The sequence below is a fragment of the Pezoporus flaviventris genome, unplaced genomic scaffold, assembly GCF_033815535.1.
Source record: "Pezoporus flaviventris isolate CSIRO_AGI_PZ_B2104156 unplaced genomic scaffold, CSIRO_AGI_Pfla_v1 ptg000031l, whole genome shotgun sequence".
NCBI lineage: Eukaryota > Metazoa > Chordata > Aves > Psittaciformes > Psittacidae > Pezoporus > Pezoporus flaviventris.
This window is the reverse complement of record NW_026892579.1, coordinates 36,157,109-36,174,856: the sequence shown is the minus strand read 5'-3', so window position 1 is coordinate 36,174,856 and position 17,748 is coordinate 36,157,109. Positions and strand designations below refer to the sequence as shown.

The 17,748-nt window shown below is 35.7% G+C and overlaps 1 protein-coding gene across 1 annotated transcript in view; it reads right to left on the bottom strand.

The window, feature by feature from the left end:
- SNTG2 (syntrophin gamma 2) overlaps window positions 1-17,748 on the bottom strand; it is a 169,964-nt gene that overhangs the window by 36,638 nt on the left and 115,578 nt on the right. The window contains exon 12 of the mRNA XM_061461784.1: window positions 8,825-8,941. Coding sequence (XP_061317768.1) covers window positions 8,825-8,941 — 117 coding nt within the window. The remainder of the gene's footprint in view (window positions 1-8,824; window positions 8,942-17,748) is intronic.

The following is a 17,748-nucleotide window of genomic DNA, read 5'->3' as shown; positions in this document are numbered from 1 at the left end:
GATGTGACTTCTATTGTGGTTAAATGTTATTTCAGAGTGCTGTTGGAGGAGTAATGTGAGCTTTATTTCTAATCTTACATGCTGTTATGTCCGCTACAACTGAAACTAATTATTGAGTAGATCTCACAGCTATGTGTTTCAAAGCAGTGTTTCAGAATTTACCTGAATTCTTTCTTCTTAATGAGGAAACCATCCCACCTAAATTTAGACATCAACAGTGTCTAATCTTAACAACCTAACCTAATTCTTGATAAACTAATCTTAATGCCAACATATTGGGAAAGAAGAAAAAAACAAAAACCAAACAAAAAAGGTAGCCCTTTCTCCCAGTTAGTCTGTAACTTTAGCTTAGATCTTTATCTTTGAGATGATTAAATTTATTTGAGATGAATCACCTACTGCAAATGGGACTGAAGACCTCTGGAAAAGCAAGTTCTATCACAACATCTTTTCAGGATATAAACGGACTCCATTTGACAGTTCTTATATTTTAACAATCAAACGACATCTCTTGAATACAATGCATGTAATAGAGTATGTAAAACCATGTTATGTACTTTCTCTTTCCGCTTTATTATGAGCAATTTCTTATCATAGATTAAAGCGTGAAACATTACATATTGTTAACTTAAAAAGTCCTAAGTACCATTTAAATCTAATGTTAGGTGTTTTAGAAAATTAAAACAATTTCAGGTATTGTACTTGTCCTCCCATCACATCATAAAATATATTAGTTTTCAGTCACAGATTTCTAATTTTTAGATTTCTGTTACTTTTTTCTCTCTAGGAAGGTCCATTCAGGATTTTATCTGAGTTCTGTTTTTTAAGTTTTGCTACAAGTAAGAAATAAGACATGTTTAGAAATAACTAAAACTGAGTAATTATAAAGCTGATTCATAAAGAAATATTACACATTTAATCATGCTCACATACAGCAAGTACTGCAGGTTTTTGCTTAATCGTACTTACAGGGAAATATTTTTCAGTTTGATGAGTGTTTTGAAAAGAAAATTATTAAATAATACAGGCTTTGGCCCATTACTTTTGGTCCTCAAAAGACATCTTCATGCTCATTGCAAAATGAGATTTATAGCCTAGAATGGTGGCTAGTTCATTATTTGGTCTTGAATTTCTCAAAGGGAAAGATATTTTTAATGTATCTCAGTTAAAAGTAGGAGAATCCTTCATGCCTATCAGTGGTTAGACAAGATATAAAAGCATAAACACTGACTTAATCTGCTGTTTATGAGACTGAATTTAATGATGCAGACTATAACCTAAAAGCTGTTGGGACATGACTGAACTTTCATTTGCTCATATCCTTTGTTTTGATTCCCGAAGACTAATTTAAACCATTGGGGTTCTTTGCCGCTTCTAATGCTGCTACCATGGATAATGGTGACACTGCTGTGCCATTAAATTCACTCTGAATACTTCAGCCTTCTCCCCATTATCCTGTGCATCTCTTTAATCCTTAGACTCTGTAACCTCTTATGACTTTTTCAGCAAAGATAGCTATTGATGCTGGTAACTGTCAGCAGTTACCTATATAAACCAAGAGATTCTTTTATTGAATATGTCAGGGAAAGGATACTTTACTTATAGCCAAGAGTGAAACAGTCGGAATATCATAGTGTGCAAGGTCATCAGAAGAACATGAATGACATGTTGAGAGGGATTTTAAGGAGGGGAAACAAACGTACTACAAAGGGATACTAGAATCCAAAGTGACAGCTGACATTATTTATAATTTTCTCAGAACTATCATAGTATATCCAAGTTTAAAATGTCATTGTTATAAATTGCGTTTAAAAAAAAATCACAAATGATCTTATACTTCTAGTCAACAAGAAAAAATGGAAAGAATCAGAAAAGTTCACAAAAGTGCAATATCCTTCATTTGCCTTAAAGGATGTTTCAGTTTATTTCAGGTTTCTCTATCTTCATGCATTTAATAACCAGGTAATGATAAGTAACTAAGATAAATAAGATACTGAAATATATTTATTAAGCAATAAGCTTCTCTCATTATTTCCACTTGGAATATAGTTATTCCATACATTGCAATTTCTTGGGATTATTTTAGCATAACAAGGTAATTATTTTTAGTAAAGCATTTGACAAAATGTTTTGAAAAAGAAATATTTAAAATTTGTCACTTAATAAGACATACTTTCACTCATACTAGTTTAGTCCTGAAAGAGCATCAAAAATAATGTAAAAATTCATGGAAGTACAAATTAGCATTCACTGAGCTTCCACTTTAACTCTTGTTTATTTAATATATAAATTTGTGACCAACAGTAGCTGAATGTTATTGTTATAAATTTGATGGATGGACTAGCCAGTGGATAAAGAATTAGCTGGATGGTCACATGCATCAACAGCTGAATGTTCAATTGGAGACCAGTAACGAGTGGTATCCCTCAAGGATCAGTTCTGGGACTGATCCTGTTCAACATCTTTATCAGCGACATGGACTGTGGGATTGAGTGTGCCCTCAGCAAGTTTGCCAACGACACCAAGCTGTGTGGTTTGGTTGAAACGCTGGAGGGAAGGGATGCCATCCAGAGGGACCTCGACGTGCTTGTGAGGTGGGCTGATGCCAACCTCATGAAGTTTAACCATGACAAGTGCAAGGTCCTACACCTGGGTCGAGGCAATCCCAGGCACAGCTACAGGCTGGGCAAAGAAGAGATTCACAGCAGCACTGGGGTATTGGTCAATAAGAAACTAAACATGAACCGGCTTCAGTGTGCGCTAGCAGCTCAGAAAGCCAAACACACCCTGGGCTGCATCAAAAGGAGTGTGACCAGCAGATCGAAGGAGGTGATCCTGCCCCTCTACTCTGCTCTTGTGAGACCTCACTTGGAGTACTGTGTGCAGTTCTGATGTCCCCAGCTTAAGAGGGAGCTGTTTAATCAAGTCCAGAGGAGGGCCATGAGGATGATCAGGGGACTGGAGCACCTCCCATATGAAGATGGGCTGAGAAAGTTGGGGCTGTTCAGCCTGGAGAAGAGCAGGCTGCGTGCAGACCTTATAGCAGCCTCCAGTATCTGAAGGGGGCCTGCGAGGATGCCAAAGAGGGACTTTTCATCAGGGACTGCAGTGATAGGACAGGGTGGCAATGGGTTCACACTTGAACAAGGGGAAGTTCAGGTTAGATATAAGGAAGAAGTTCTTTACTGTGAGAGTGGTGAGGCACTGGAACAGGTTGCTCAAAGAAGTGGTAACTGCTCCATCCCTGGCAGTGTTCAAGGCCAGGTTGGACAGAGTTTTGGGCTACATGGTCTAGTATGAGGCCCGCAGCAGGGGGTTTAGAACTAGGTGATCTTAAGGTCTTTTCCAATCCTAATCATTCTATGATTTATGTTTTTATTGGAAGACCAATTGGTTACCTAACACAATGTATTATCCTGGGCTGCATCAAAAGGAGCGTGACCAGCAGGTCAAAGGAGGTGATCCTGCCCCTTTACTCTGCTCTTGTGAGACCTCATTTGGAGTATTGTGTACAGTTCTGGTGTCCTCAACGTAAAAAGGACATGGAACTGTTGGAACAAGTCCAGAGAAGGGCCACGAGGATGATCAGGGGACTGGAGCACCTCCCGTATGAAGATAGGCTGAGAAAGTTGGGGTTGTTCAGCCTGGAGAAGAGAAGGCTGCGTGGAGACCTCCTAGCAGCCTTCCAGTATCTGAAGGGGGCCTATAGGGATGCTGGGGTGGGACTCTGCATTAGGGACTGTAGTGATAGGACAAGGGGTAACGGGTTCAAACTTAAACAGGGGAAGTTTAGATTGGATATAAGGAGGAAATTCTTTCCTGTTAGGGTGGTGAGGCACTGGAATAGGTTGCCCAGGGAGTTTGTGAATGCTCCATCCCTGGCAGTGTTCAAGGCCAGGTTGACGAAACCTTGGGTGAGATGGTCTTGTGTGAGGTGTCCCTACCCATGGCAGAGGGGTTGGAACTAGATGATCTTAAGGTCCGTTCCAACCCTAACTATTCTATGATTCTATGATTATGTGATATATTGAATACTTGGGTTTGTAGATATTTGGATATATTATTCCTCTCAAAATAACATATTTGTAACTCACAGATAACAGTGAGCTGATCACAAAGATAATAAAAAGGAACAAATATAGAAAAACAGGAATTGAAAGTTACAATTTTAAGTCCATAGTGAGAGACTGAAGTAAGAATGTAGAGTTAAAAAAGTGCCAAATATTGCAGTACTTTTTACTTCAGCATGAATTTAGTAGTTCTTAATATTTTAAAAACTGGCATTACATTAGATTTCTGAGAATAAACAAACTTCTAACATCTAGTTTTACCTAGTTAGTCCAAGTAATCTCAAATATACTTAGCTTTAAAAGTCTGTTAATCATTGATTTTAATTTGTAAAGTAATCATTTAAAATAGAGAAAACAATAAAGTTAAATTCATTTTGGCACATGCATGTAGTAAACAAAGAACTGAAAAAGTTACTTCCTAGAAGAGAATTCTGCAATTATAATATAGGTGTAAAAGACTTCCATGCCTATTCAGGTATCAGCACTAAAGGATTGACTAGACATGAGACATAAATATGGGGTGCATGTAAAAGTGAATCATACTTCCAGACTCCTTAAAGTCAAATGGAGCTAATATGTTGGAGTTTCTGTGAACACTGAATCTGTATGTAGAATTCTCCAGTGTCCCCCAGTATATATATATATATATATACACAAGTAAAATAGAATACATTTAAAGAGTAAAACTTAGGGAAAAAAAAAAAAAAAGACCAAAATGGCTGTAGTACTTATTACTGGAATACAGAGAATGCTGCATTATCTGACAATTAAGCTGAAACATCTGACCCACCTAGAAATATTAAAAAGGTTTAGGCAAAAGATTAAATAGTTTTAGTTCAGGAGCAATTAATTTCACTGGTTTCTACACTCTTCAATGGAAAACAAATGAGCCAAGTATAATTAAAAAAAAAAACAAAAACAAAACAAAACACAAAAAACCCTAAAAGATATTGAAAAGGAAAAAAAAAATTAAGAAATGTTCTTGAGATGAACTATGATATAGCAGTGTAAGAAGTCTAAATTTTTCCAAACCAAATTAAACTTGATGGTACAAAACACACACTAAAGAGCAGTCATATCCTAGTAAATATGTAAACAAATTTAAATGAAGAATTGTGTGTAGAGTTAGGAAGTTCACCAAAAGTATTCACGGTTAAGTCTACACTCTCCAAGTCATTGCTACCTCTTTCCTAACACGTTACATTGACATTATAATGTATGAAATTACAAATACTTAGAACTTATATAGCAGTGCTCTCTAACATTCAAAGCACTGCTCATGTGCTAATTACATTATATGAGCAAGTTTCTTCTCTGTAGTGTTTTTACAGGTGGAACGATGTTTGTTACTTTCACATAATTCTTGTATTTCTTCCTTTTCTTAAAACTGTAAGTACCACATGGAGTGATTGCCTAGCTGCCTTCACATAAACCACTTCAGGGCTATTTATTTAATCATGCTGAAAAAAGATAGTTTTGTAATTAAGGATAACAAAACAGATACAAAGACATGGCTACTTTGAAGACTTGATTGTAAAAGCCACAGTGAACTACGTGGAAGACATAAAAATGAACCAGTAAAAACCTCCCCTATATATAGCCTGTATTCCATAAAAACAAAACATTGCATTTTTCTGGAAATTTTCAGTGACATAAAAAAGTAGTTTCGTTTTGGAGGACAGTTTTGAATACTGTCTCCACAATTTCTTCTAGAATGTGAATCCAGAACCTTTTCAAGATCTGAAAACTGACAGAAATGTATCAGATGCTTTTAGGATGTAATAAAATACTGCTTGTATATTAACATTGACACAATAATAACTTCATTCAGCTGTGTTTTTTTGCATCTGAAGTTTTCAGAAATGTGTTATAATTCTAACACACCAATCTGTAAAGGAAATCTGTGAATTTCTTAAATACATTCAGATAAGCCACTTTAGGGATGCAGAAAGACCATTCTCTGTTAATCACATAATTCTTGATATTTACTTTTATGGTAAAGCTTCTACATTTTTGGAAACACCATCTGAGATGTTGTTGAAATGGAGTATAAATAGAGTATTATTTTCCAAAGTAATTTCTTTCATATTATAATATCCACATTTTTTCCACTTTCTTTTTTTTAATTTTTGCCCACGGCTAACTATGTTTTTCATTCTTAACGAAAGTTAGCAGCTGTATTTACATTCATATAATCTTTTTCACGCAATGACGTAGAAAAAGAGTAGAAATTGTATCAGATCCTTTTACAAGCAGTTGCAAAGTTATGTGTAAGGTCATTACAACTAAAGATAACTGTAAGTCATTACTCTGTGCTCACTATATTAATACACTGATACACTACACTGATTGCATATACAAATAGCAGTAACTTTGTAGAAACATATCTGAAATAAAACATGTTAAACTCTAACCTTCTAAAGATCAAGTAAGTCGAAACATCTGTCTTTCTGTGATAGAGCAATCAATTTTTTAAATACCTTGCCTGCACTAAGCAGAGCAATGCCCAGCCAGTCTCCAAGCAATGGCTACTTTTGAAGACCAAATCCCTGTTTTTCTTGCAGAGCATGATGGTTTATGAGACATAAGATCCCTTTTGGTCTATTTGGGTCTGCTGCCCTGACTGTGTCCTCTCCCAACCCCTTGCCCACTCTCACCCTACTCGCTGGGTGAGCAGTGTGACAAACAGAGAGGAATGCTCTGCAAGTACTGCTCAGCATCAGCCAAAACACTGACTGCTGTACTACACTGTACTACACTGTTTTATCACAAACCCAGTGCCATATGGGCTGCTGTGAAGAAAGTTACCTCCATGCCAGCCATGCCCAGGACATGCCCCACCAAGGAGCAGGGCAGCTATAGGGACTGAGGGCAGCTCTCTCTGGGCACCAGGAACCTCCCCATGGGCACGGATGGGCTGAGGGTGGGCCTGGATGTGGGCCCAGAATATTGGAGCCTGTGGCTGGGCATGACAGGACTGTGGAGAGCTGAAGACTGGTCCTGCTGCATTGCTGGGGCAGGGAGGGGCTGAAGTGGGTTCCTGGGTTGTGGGATGGGTTGGGGAGCCCCGTATAAAGGGGTCAGGGACAGAGGTCCTCCCAGGACACTGATAATCAGCTTTCTAGACCAGGTTTGAATTCTCCAGGTGGGTGGTTGTTGAAAACTGCCAATTTCCTGTTTTGTTTTGTTTTCCTATAAATAGAAAGAAAACTGTCAACAGGTTTTATGTTTTATAGGCTCTGCCACACTTACTGGTGTATCTGAGTACTGGGATGACATAAAACATTGACAGAAGCAGTCCCCTCTGTTCATTTTTTTTTGAAAAGCAACTGTTTTCACAAAAATATTGAGCAGAAATACAATAGAGTGTAGTAGATACTGACAAGTAATATAGTATGAATACTACCATTCATCCTCACTTGTCTGTTCTTAGTACAGTGCTGAATATGATGAATGAAGATGTTTATCCCAAATTAGTACTGTGTAGATGGGTAGTTTTAATTATACCAAAAATGTTTCTTTATTGTGTATTTTCAAAAAAAGGTCTGAAAAGAATTATTAAAATTTATAAAGGAAAAACATTCATGTGGTTTGTTATGTATTTGTTTAATTTTTTTTTATTGTTTTTGCATTTTAATTGGATTGAAATAATTAAATCAAAGCTTAGTTCCTTGACTTAACATATAAACAATTGTTAGAGGGGAAAAACTCCCTCCTTTTCCCAAATCTGTTGTCTCATTTTAAAAAGAATACTATTGGCTACCTACAAATGCTTGAATAGGAATCATTGGATTTAGAAATCAAATTTAAAGAAAAAGAAAATGTTACTGATTGGTTTTCATTTTGGTTCACAAAAAAGTATTGAGGAGTATGCACTTCCCAAAGGTATTGCTGATGGTGCACATGGAAAGGATCATATTCTTTTGAACAGCTCAAGATATGGAGACTGACCACCCTCTGAGCACAACTGGCAGGAAGTTGCATAATGGAAATGAGAACATTGTAATTCCACATTATTTTTTTTTATTATTATTTGTTTAAAGCAAAGGCTCCCTGGAAAAGAAAAAAAAAAAAGAACATAAGGATAAAGCAATATTATGTGGTAAGTATGGGTCACTTTTTCAGAGTTTGGAATTCTACAGATTATTTCTGTTTTATTCTTTTAAATTAATGTTTGTTAGGGTTTAGAGTTTTTTCTTTTTAGGTAAGTGTTAGTTAAGTCATCTGTTGTAAGACAGAATTCTCATTACTAGCTATGTAAATTATCAAAGCAAGATGATGTCATCTGTTCAAACTGTACACTTACGACTGGATTCTCTGAAACAGTTCAATCCCTTGCCTGTGCGCAAAATCCACAAGTATCTACTAATAGTTTGGATTGTGTACTTCATGATGGATCTTCTCTTTAAGAGAGTAACTACCAAATCATCACATCTATAAAATACCTTAGAATAAATAAATAAAGAAATATTGGGCCTAACGAACCAGAGAAAAATCTGAGCCTGACATCTGTTAAAAGTGAAACACTCCCTATTGGAAGTTCTTTGAACTATCCAGGTACAGTAGGGCTTTCATAGGACCTTGGACGAGGTTAAATATCTAAAGCTTATTGAAATACAGTGACATCTATGGTTTTAAGTTCTTCTGAAATCTCAGCTGACAACATCACTTTGTAAGGAAAAACAAATCCAGGCATAACAAACAAGTTTCCATTTATAATGAAACTGTCACAAAAATACAACTTTTTTTTTTACCGGTGGAGTGCTGAAAATATAGAAGGATGAACCCTTCAGTGCTAGAAACTTAAATTTGTAGAGTTGAGATGAATCAATTCCTTCAAGTCTCTCATTTACCCATCCCATATGTATGACCTGTAAAAGAAAATAATTGAAAATTAGAGCTCTATTTTTCGTTGGAGCATAAGATATATCTGAATAGGTCAATTCTTTCCACAAAGAAGAGTGGTCATATTACAAAAGGATGTATCATCCACTTCTCCACATTTGCCTTCCCACCACTTCTATAGTCTTGAAGTACATGGTAACACACCAATCTGTCAGAATTCCTTGAATAGACCTTACAAGTACAGGTTATCTGAATCTGGTCTGAAATAATTATCATTGTAAAAGCTACCTGTGTGTGTCTCAGCAGACTCCCACTTGAGCCAGCAAAACGGGTGCACTGAAATATTTCAGTCAGCAGTTTATAAAAAACATGTTCCTACATTATCTATAGCACAGTCAAAACTTGGATACATTGAAATTTCTTTTAGATGTACCTCTAAAGAAGTACATCTGAAGAAATAAACAGCTGGCTGTAGGCTCATGTTTGCCACTATGTGTTCTCATAGAATTAGAAGTCAAATTCAATTGTTACATAGTTTTTCTCTAACAGTATTACAATGCATGCCTTTATATTTCAGGTAAATTAAAGAAAAATAAAATAAAGAAATAAAACTGCATTCTTCCCCTCTGAGGTAAATCTGAAAAATAAAATAAAAATAATAATAAAAAAATAATATAATTGATGTTGTTACCCACCAAAAATAACAAACAAAAACATTTTAGGCTTCATTTTGCAAACATTAATACAAACATATTGCCCTTGAAACAGGTACTTGAATCTATATTGATACACCAATCTGAATATACAGCTACTGCTGTATATTGTTAAGCTTGCTTGTTTTCAATTAAGGCTACACTTATGGAAAATACTGACTTACACAGGAGAAGAAATGTCACAGCACTTATGAATATACTGAGCCCAGAGAGCTTTGGTGGAAGTCAGTAGAAACAGCCTGAAGAAGGTATTCATTAAAACGCATGAAAATATCAGCATTTGTCCTATGGATAAAATTGGGGAAAATGTGATGGTCTCAGGAATGTTTTTCTATTGAAAGCCCAGTGGGTATACCTGTTGTTATTTTAGCAACAGACCACAGAGATGGCAAGTATGGACTGGGGGCAGCTAATAGTATAGATGCATATAGATAAATAAGCATGACATACTCTTCTGTCACGAAAATCTCGCACGTTGTTTTCTAATTTTATTATTTAATGTATCTATTCTGTCTCCCACTAAGTAGTTTATCAAGAAATAAATAATTAATAATTAGCTAGTCATCCTCTATAGTCTTCTACTGAGATCTAGCATTAACATTTTAACTAGATCTAAGAAAAAGCATAATAAATACAGCAGTCCTTCCAGTTCTCAAATTGATATTCTCTAAATTTAATAACTCTCATTAAAACATTGTTTCTACAGTAAAGGTTTAGAAACAGGATGTTTAGATATTTCATTACTTTAACAAATATACTATAGTATTGATAATCTACTACAAACTGTATTCCATATTATCAGTGTGGTAATATAATACCAAATAATGCAGACAAAAACAATAATGTCCAAATCACAAGGCACAAACAGTACAATATTCTCCTCTACATTCCTAAAATCATGACTGCTGACTTGCAAACTGACACCATTTATTAACCTGCAACACCATTAAAATCTTTGCTAAAATCCTAGTTTACTGATTAAATTGATAAATAAATAAGCAAAGGATGTTCTTTATTCATCAACATTATCATCACCATTTATTCTTACAGCAGCACCCAACAAATAATTTTGGAATTATTCACCATGTCAAGTGGCAAAACTATGTCACAGATAAATGCTGCAGCTTGCCTAGGTTGTTAATCAAATATCATATACTAAAGCAAACATGACACATTATGAGAAATATAACTATATATATTGTTGAAAATCAAAGATGTTCATTTAATATACTGAAAGAAGGAAAACATAAAGTTCCTAGTTGATACTCAGAGCAGGATGGTACTAGAAAACTGGAATTCCAAAATACATGTGATTTCCTACGATTAACAGGAAAAACTTGTTTTATCTAGTTGACAGAATCTGTAGGTTGGAATTCATGTGAAGGCCCTGTCGTTGTATTCTTATCTATGGCTGCAAGATGTGATAGGAGTGCCAAATCTATAACATCAATTTAATGTAGCACTTAATCTTCTGAGTAATTTTCTTGAGTATGTATTTAGCTACAAACACAAGACTGCATTTTCTAATTAGCTGCAGACTTTGTTTTTGACATCTGTTCTAAGTGTTTTACTGAAATTGAGCTGTATCATTGCTGGTTTTATTGCAGCCATATCATACTGTGACCAGTCTACCTGTGTTCGATCAGAATCAAGAGACTTGGTTTTAAGTATGCCCTTCTCCACACAAAGAGTTTTTTATAGTTATTAACAGCCATAAACTCAATGTTAAGCTGCTCTGCATGCTGAAATCTCTTTCAATCTCAGACAAAAAAAAAACAAGGAATGACACAAAACCATATTCACTGAACTAGATTTTGGGGGAATGGTTTTTCTACTCACTGAATTATTAGAACATTGTGGTATCACTCTAAACATACATGGATTGTACTAAGGTCACCTATTCATTCTACTTCATTGAAGACTACACAAAACCAGACAGTAATACTTTAGTAACATTTTGAATACATTGATCTGAATATTACTCTGCTTGACTGAAATGACTAACAAAAAATCCAATTCCAGGAAAAAAAGAGCTTCAATCAGGAAAAAAAAAATAAATATTAAACTATCAAAGCAAAGAGAAAGCTTTAGAACCATTAAAAATATAAAAGGACCCTTTTTGTTTTTAAATCGATTATAGCTCCCAAGAGATATCAGAAACTGAGTAAAAGTCTTCCAATTTTTATTTTCTTTAAAACTATTACTTAGCTTTGTATTGTCAATATAATTTGTGGAACATGGAAACAATTACATACCTAACAGTAGAAATAAGAAAAATTGATCTGCTGATTTATATCTTAGAAACAAAAACTTACATGGAAAACTTACCTAGTACATTATAGCTCAATGTCATTGAAATCAAACAAAAACCCCAACAAAACAAAAGAAAACCCACCTCAAAACAGTAAAAAACTCTCCATAAGTCCCAAGGTTATGGTTTCTCTCATGGTTAGCACCATGAAACACCTAAGAAATGAATGTGCTAGTAAACAAAATGTTGCAGCATTTTATGTACTTCCTAAGGCACCTATAAAATGAATGTCTGCATCAACTTGTTTAATTTTTTATTTTTTTAATGAAGATGTAAAAAAATTCAGCAAGCAGCACATTTGTAGAGCACTTTGAGATTTGGAGAATATCTCTGCAGAGTAATGATTGAACTCTCAGCAGTTACATAAATTTAGAGAAATATAGTACAACTAGAAGACAGACAAGGTTTCTGTTTGTTCATTCGTTTTAGAATTTTTGTATATTGAGGAGAAAAGGAAGGGAAAGAATATGGAATATGATTGTTTCATCAGATATAAAAGACTGAATCTGATACTTTCTTGGGAAAGAAGCAATAGTCAGGCCAGGTAGCTGAAGAGGGATAGCTACTGGCAGATAAGTGATGAGCTCATTGGATGTAGAGCTGCATTACTGTCATTTGCATGGCTTGGGGATATCAGGATGACAAACTAAAAGGTAAGTTACTAATGAATACGAACGAGAGGGAGGAACAGACATTACAAAACATTTAGGAGGAGAAAGAAATCGATCCAGTAAGATAAAAAAAAAAAAAACCAGGAGAAAATGTGAAACTAAAATGAAAATAACAAAAGGAAGAGCAGTATACAACTATATAAAGAGGGGAGAATCAACGAAAAAATATTTGGGAGGGAAAAAAAGACCCACAGAAAAGAGGATTCTCAATGTATACTTGACTATAACGATATAAAGACCTTAAAAAAGTAAAGGGAAATGAAAGCACTTCCTTTATTAGAATCAGTGATTAACTTATGCAAATATTGAAAAAAGTAATAAAAGTATGCATCTTTTTATTGAGTTATCAGAAAAATCTAATATCTTTTTCACTTTCTTTCCATACATCTTTCTTATTGACTGGTTGTCCTTGGTTCAGCAGTAGCAGTCATTTTTCTCCTTCATGGTAGCTGGTTCACTGCTGTGTTTTGACTTCCAGCCTGGGAACAGTGCTGGTGATACCGATGTTTTTGGTTGTTGCTAAGTGATGTTTACCCTGACCAAGGACTTTATGAGGCTCATGCTCTGCCAGGGAGGAGGGGAAGCCGTGAGGAAGCAGAGACGGGACGCCCCACCCAAGCTAGCCAAAGAGGTATTCCATACCACAGCACATGCCCGGGGTGGGGGTTAACTGGGAGTTACCCGGAAGGACACGGGCTTCTGGGTTGGACTCGTTTCTTGGCGGGTGGTATTATATTCTCTTCCCTTGTTATTTTCTCTTATCATTGTTGTCGTTGGTGGTAGCAGTGGTGATTTGTATTGTACATTGGTTGCTGGACTGTTCTTGCCTCAACCCGTGGGAGTTGCACTCTTTCCATCCTCCTCCCCATCCCTCCAGGAACAGGGAAGGGGAGAGCCCGGGGTGGGGGGGGGGCTCGATTGCTGTCAGCCCAGCACCACTCACTGGGAGTGAGTGAACAAGTTACCTGACTGGGTTTAAACCACGACACTGGTTTACTTAATGACCATTTAGACCACAGAAATGCAGAAAGGCTAATTATTCAGTTCAACAAAAGTCTATATACAACACAAGCAACCGAGTGTTGGCAATTAATAACAAGTTGCTTGTGGTTCATAAGTAGGTTACTGAGATTTTAATTGTTTCGGTACATGGGTGTGAACATTAGTGCTGGGATAAAACCTGTTCTGTTATTTGGACTGAAACCTGCCATTTGAAATTTAAGGAGTGCTCAGAAGGCATAACACTACAGACTGTCCCATTCTTAGCACTGCCTTCACCACTTTATTCCTATAATACATAATCAATTTGACATTGTTTTTTGAAACTCTGTGGAAAATTACACATACATTTGGAAAATTACCCATACATTATAGGTATGCTATTTTCTAATATGTTTTAATACACTTTCCAAAAGTTCCTGTAGGAACAAAATGATCTATGGAGCTCATTATGGAGAGATTAAACAAGCCACTAACAAAATGTAATCCAATCTTAGCAGACAAATGAAAGTTCTTATTTGTACTTACTGTTTTGCTACAGCAATAAAACATCTAGATGCGACAATGACTGTAAACTTAATGTGTTACAGTTAATACAGCAATCATTACATTTTGTATATAATACTTTTAGTTAAATAGTTATGAAAAGGAAATGATGCAAAACACTCCAGAGGGAAATGAAGAAAGAAAATCAAGTAGATGTCTGATGTATGACACAGAACAGATGGGTACATTTAAGTAACTGAAGTGGGATAAGAATCTACAACAGATGCCAGATTGGCCTGCAAGCTAACAACATCATTCTATGAAGCACAATGGAACAATACAAAATTAAGAAAGCAAAGAGAAGTACATCTTGAGGTAGCTTTTTCATTGTTTCTAACACAAGTGTTAGATTGCACGTTTTGAAAAGTACAGATACTGGAAGAAAAAAAGAGCAGTCCTTTCACATAGAGAATGATTTAACAAAAAAACCCCAAACAATAAAATCAAACAAAACAAACCTCCCCAAATTTGCAATACTAGAAGTTTTGATGCATGACATTAATGGTTTCCATTGTACACTAATTGCATTCAGCTATGCCCAAATTACTACTATCCAAGACACAATGGTTTAGAGATGAAAATACAAAGGAACGTAGAAATTGTGACACTCAAGTGTTTTATGTTCTTTGGCTCAAGAATGAAATCTGTAAATCCAAGCTGGGCACAGTTTGAATGCCACAAAGAGCACAACTAACCAGAGGGGAAGTATAAAGACAGGTGTGTATTGAATTTGTGTATCGTCACAGGAATTGGCTGCCTGTGCAAGATTTGGATTATGAGTCCTTTTTGGTGGGTATAATTGTTTCTCATCTTTCTTTGCTTGTTTTAACAAGGAGGCTGGGAAAAATATCACTCGCTTTTTCTCATTAAAGCCTTCTTGTTCAAGTTAGGATTCAAAACACAAAACTCACTCTGGAAGACAGGTACCAGTAAGATGTCTTACTGGTTATGCAATCTTATATTGTAGTAAATCAGTAGCACTTTTCGTGTAGCAAGAACTAAACAAACTAAATAAAAGTGGAAAACTCAGGTCCTTCACATTTATTTTTGTCTTACATGTCTACTTTTTTTTTTTTTTTTAACAATATTACAACAACAATAAAATATACCTAACAACCCATTCTCTTTCTCACCAAATAAAGACTAGAATTGTTTCTTCTGCAGTTTGGGAAACTAAAAAAAAGAAAACCTTTCAAACTACAGCTGTTTGCTACAGCTGTGGCAAAAAAGTTCTCAAAGAAGAAAACTCAGTCTGAAACTTCAGTACCAGTTTCCATGTACATCTTAATTAATAAAATGATAATTCTGCTTAAAAATGTGTTAACATAATTTTAGTTGGAGAGTAATCCTGAAGAAGGACTGATCTTGTAGTAATCCAGTGAAATCACAGTTTGGCAATAATGAATGGAAAAGCAACGGGTTTTAAAAGATGTGAAAAGTAGATACCTGTGCAGAAAATTATATACTCTAAAATATTTTTCACAATCCACAAGGCTGAAATACACAAAGAAAAGGAGAATAAAGAAGAATTGTTGTTTTTTTTTTTAAGTTTTTTTTTTTTTTTTTAATATTCTAAGAGCTAAGGGAAGCTCAGGAAAAAAAGTTTAACTAGAGACCATGATTTTTTACCAAAGATAGAATTGTCTCGTGCCACTCACTGCCAGAGACATTACAGACGTAGATGACCACCACTGGCAAACATATTAGGGTAAGAAACCCCTCTTAAATACACCATTTCAACATTTTTACTTTAAATAGGAGTAGGTTTCCTTTATCTGACATGTTTTGTAGAGTTTATAGAATCCAGTGTTTTGAAGTGTTTAAACTTCAAGTAGAAATCTGATAGGAATATTTCATTAATACAGAAACAGTGAGAATACCATGAACAAACATACTGTCAATGTATCTACCTAATAAGCATTGTGAGACTTCATGACTTCATGAGGTATATTCAGAAATGCAACCATAGTTTCCACAATTCTATTATTTATAGATTTATTTTGTTGAGTTTGAAAAATCTCTTGACTCAAGGTTTTTTTTTCAGTTTGCTTGTCTTTAAAATCAATATAGTAGTAATAGGTATTTACGTCACAGAGGCACCACGTATTAGCTAACTGAGTAGAGGTTAAAAAGTTAAGTGCTTTAAAGTGGCACTTCTGTTAAAGTAAGCTTTTTCAGCAGAAGTGGAAGTGGAAGACCAGATAAAAATCTCTGAAGCAGACCGAGAGAATTTCATTAGGAATTGCATAACTGACCTCCTGTATAAATGAAGTTAAAACAATTACCAAGGAAGGTCTCAGTTCTACCTTTACATTGCATTTGGGCCACAACAATCCCATACAGTGCTACGGGCTTGGAGAAGAGTTACTGGAAATCTGCTTGGTGGAAAAAGACCTGGGGGTGCTGATGGATGGCTGAACATGAGCCAGCTTGCGCCCAGGCAGCCAAGAAGGCCAACAGCATCCTGGCCTGTATTAGCACTAGTGTGGCCAGCAGGGGCAGGGCAATGATTGTACCCGTGTACTGGGCAGTGGTGAGGCCGTACCTTGAATTGGCATCATGCTATGCCAGGGGAGGTTTAGATTGGATATTAGGAAAAATTTCTTCACAGAGAGGGTGACCAGGCATTGAAACAAACTGTCCAGCGAAATGGTGGAATCACTGCCCCTGGAAGTGTTCAAAAACTGCGTAGATGTGGCCCTCAGTGACATGGTTTAGTGATGGTCTTGGCAGTCCTAGGTTAATGGATGGACTTGATGATGTTAAAGGTCTTTTCCAACCTAGCTGATTCTAGTGGTCTTCAAATTTAATGGAATTTAGTCATGCTCTCCTTCTGCAGGTGTAAGTTGTAAAATTATAGTCTGCAAGAATCTAACTTTTCCAGACTAATAACTAGGAGAAATTACCCTTATTGCTACACGATATACATTTTCAAAACATTTCAATCTTTTTTTGAAAAAATAAAAATAAAAACAAAAGCACTAAAAAAAAGGATCTTACAAGAGCATGTCTATGATTTATTTAATTCTGCAAGATGAAGGCAAGCAAACATGTTCATGGCACAGCTGTGGCAGCAGTTCTGCTATGAAGAACAATGGGGAAACCCTCCATATTAGAAAAGCTCCTTAATTACAATTAGGATCACATAATTAGCAAAAACAAAAGGGAAAATAGTCTTCTGAGAAATTTAGTATATTACCCCCTCTAAAATGCAGTATCCATGATACCTATTTTATTTCTAAAAAATGCTTCCTTAATGTTCTAAGGATCTCTAGTAATGGGGACCTCATAATCTCTCCCAACAATCTATTCTAGCACTTTAGTCCTTATGTCAAACATGAATTGCTCTTATTAGCCAAAAGTTAGGACTGTTTCTGCCCAATCCGTTAAAGACTCAGAATGATTTTAGCTTTAGACCAGAAGAGCAAAAAAAGCTTATACAGTTCACAGCTGGAGCAAAAAACCATGAACAAAAATACGTAGCTTGTGTGGCACCATTCCTTGCTTCTTTTCATATGTTTTACACATATGCACAAAGTTACCATTTCTGAACACTTCTTTCATATGTTCCCCTCTTTCAACTTGTCCATAGA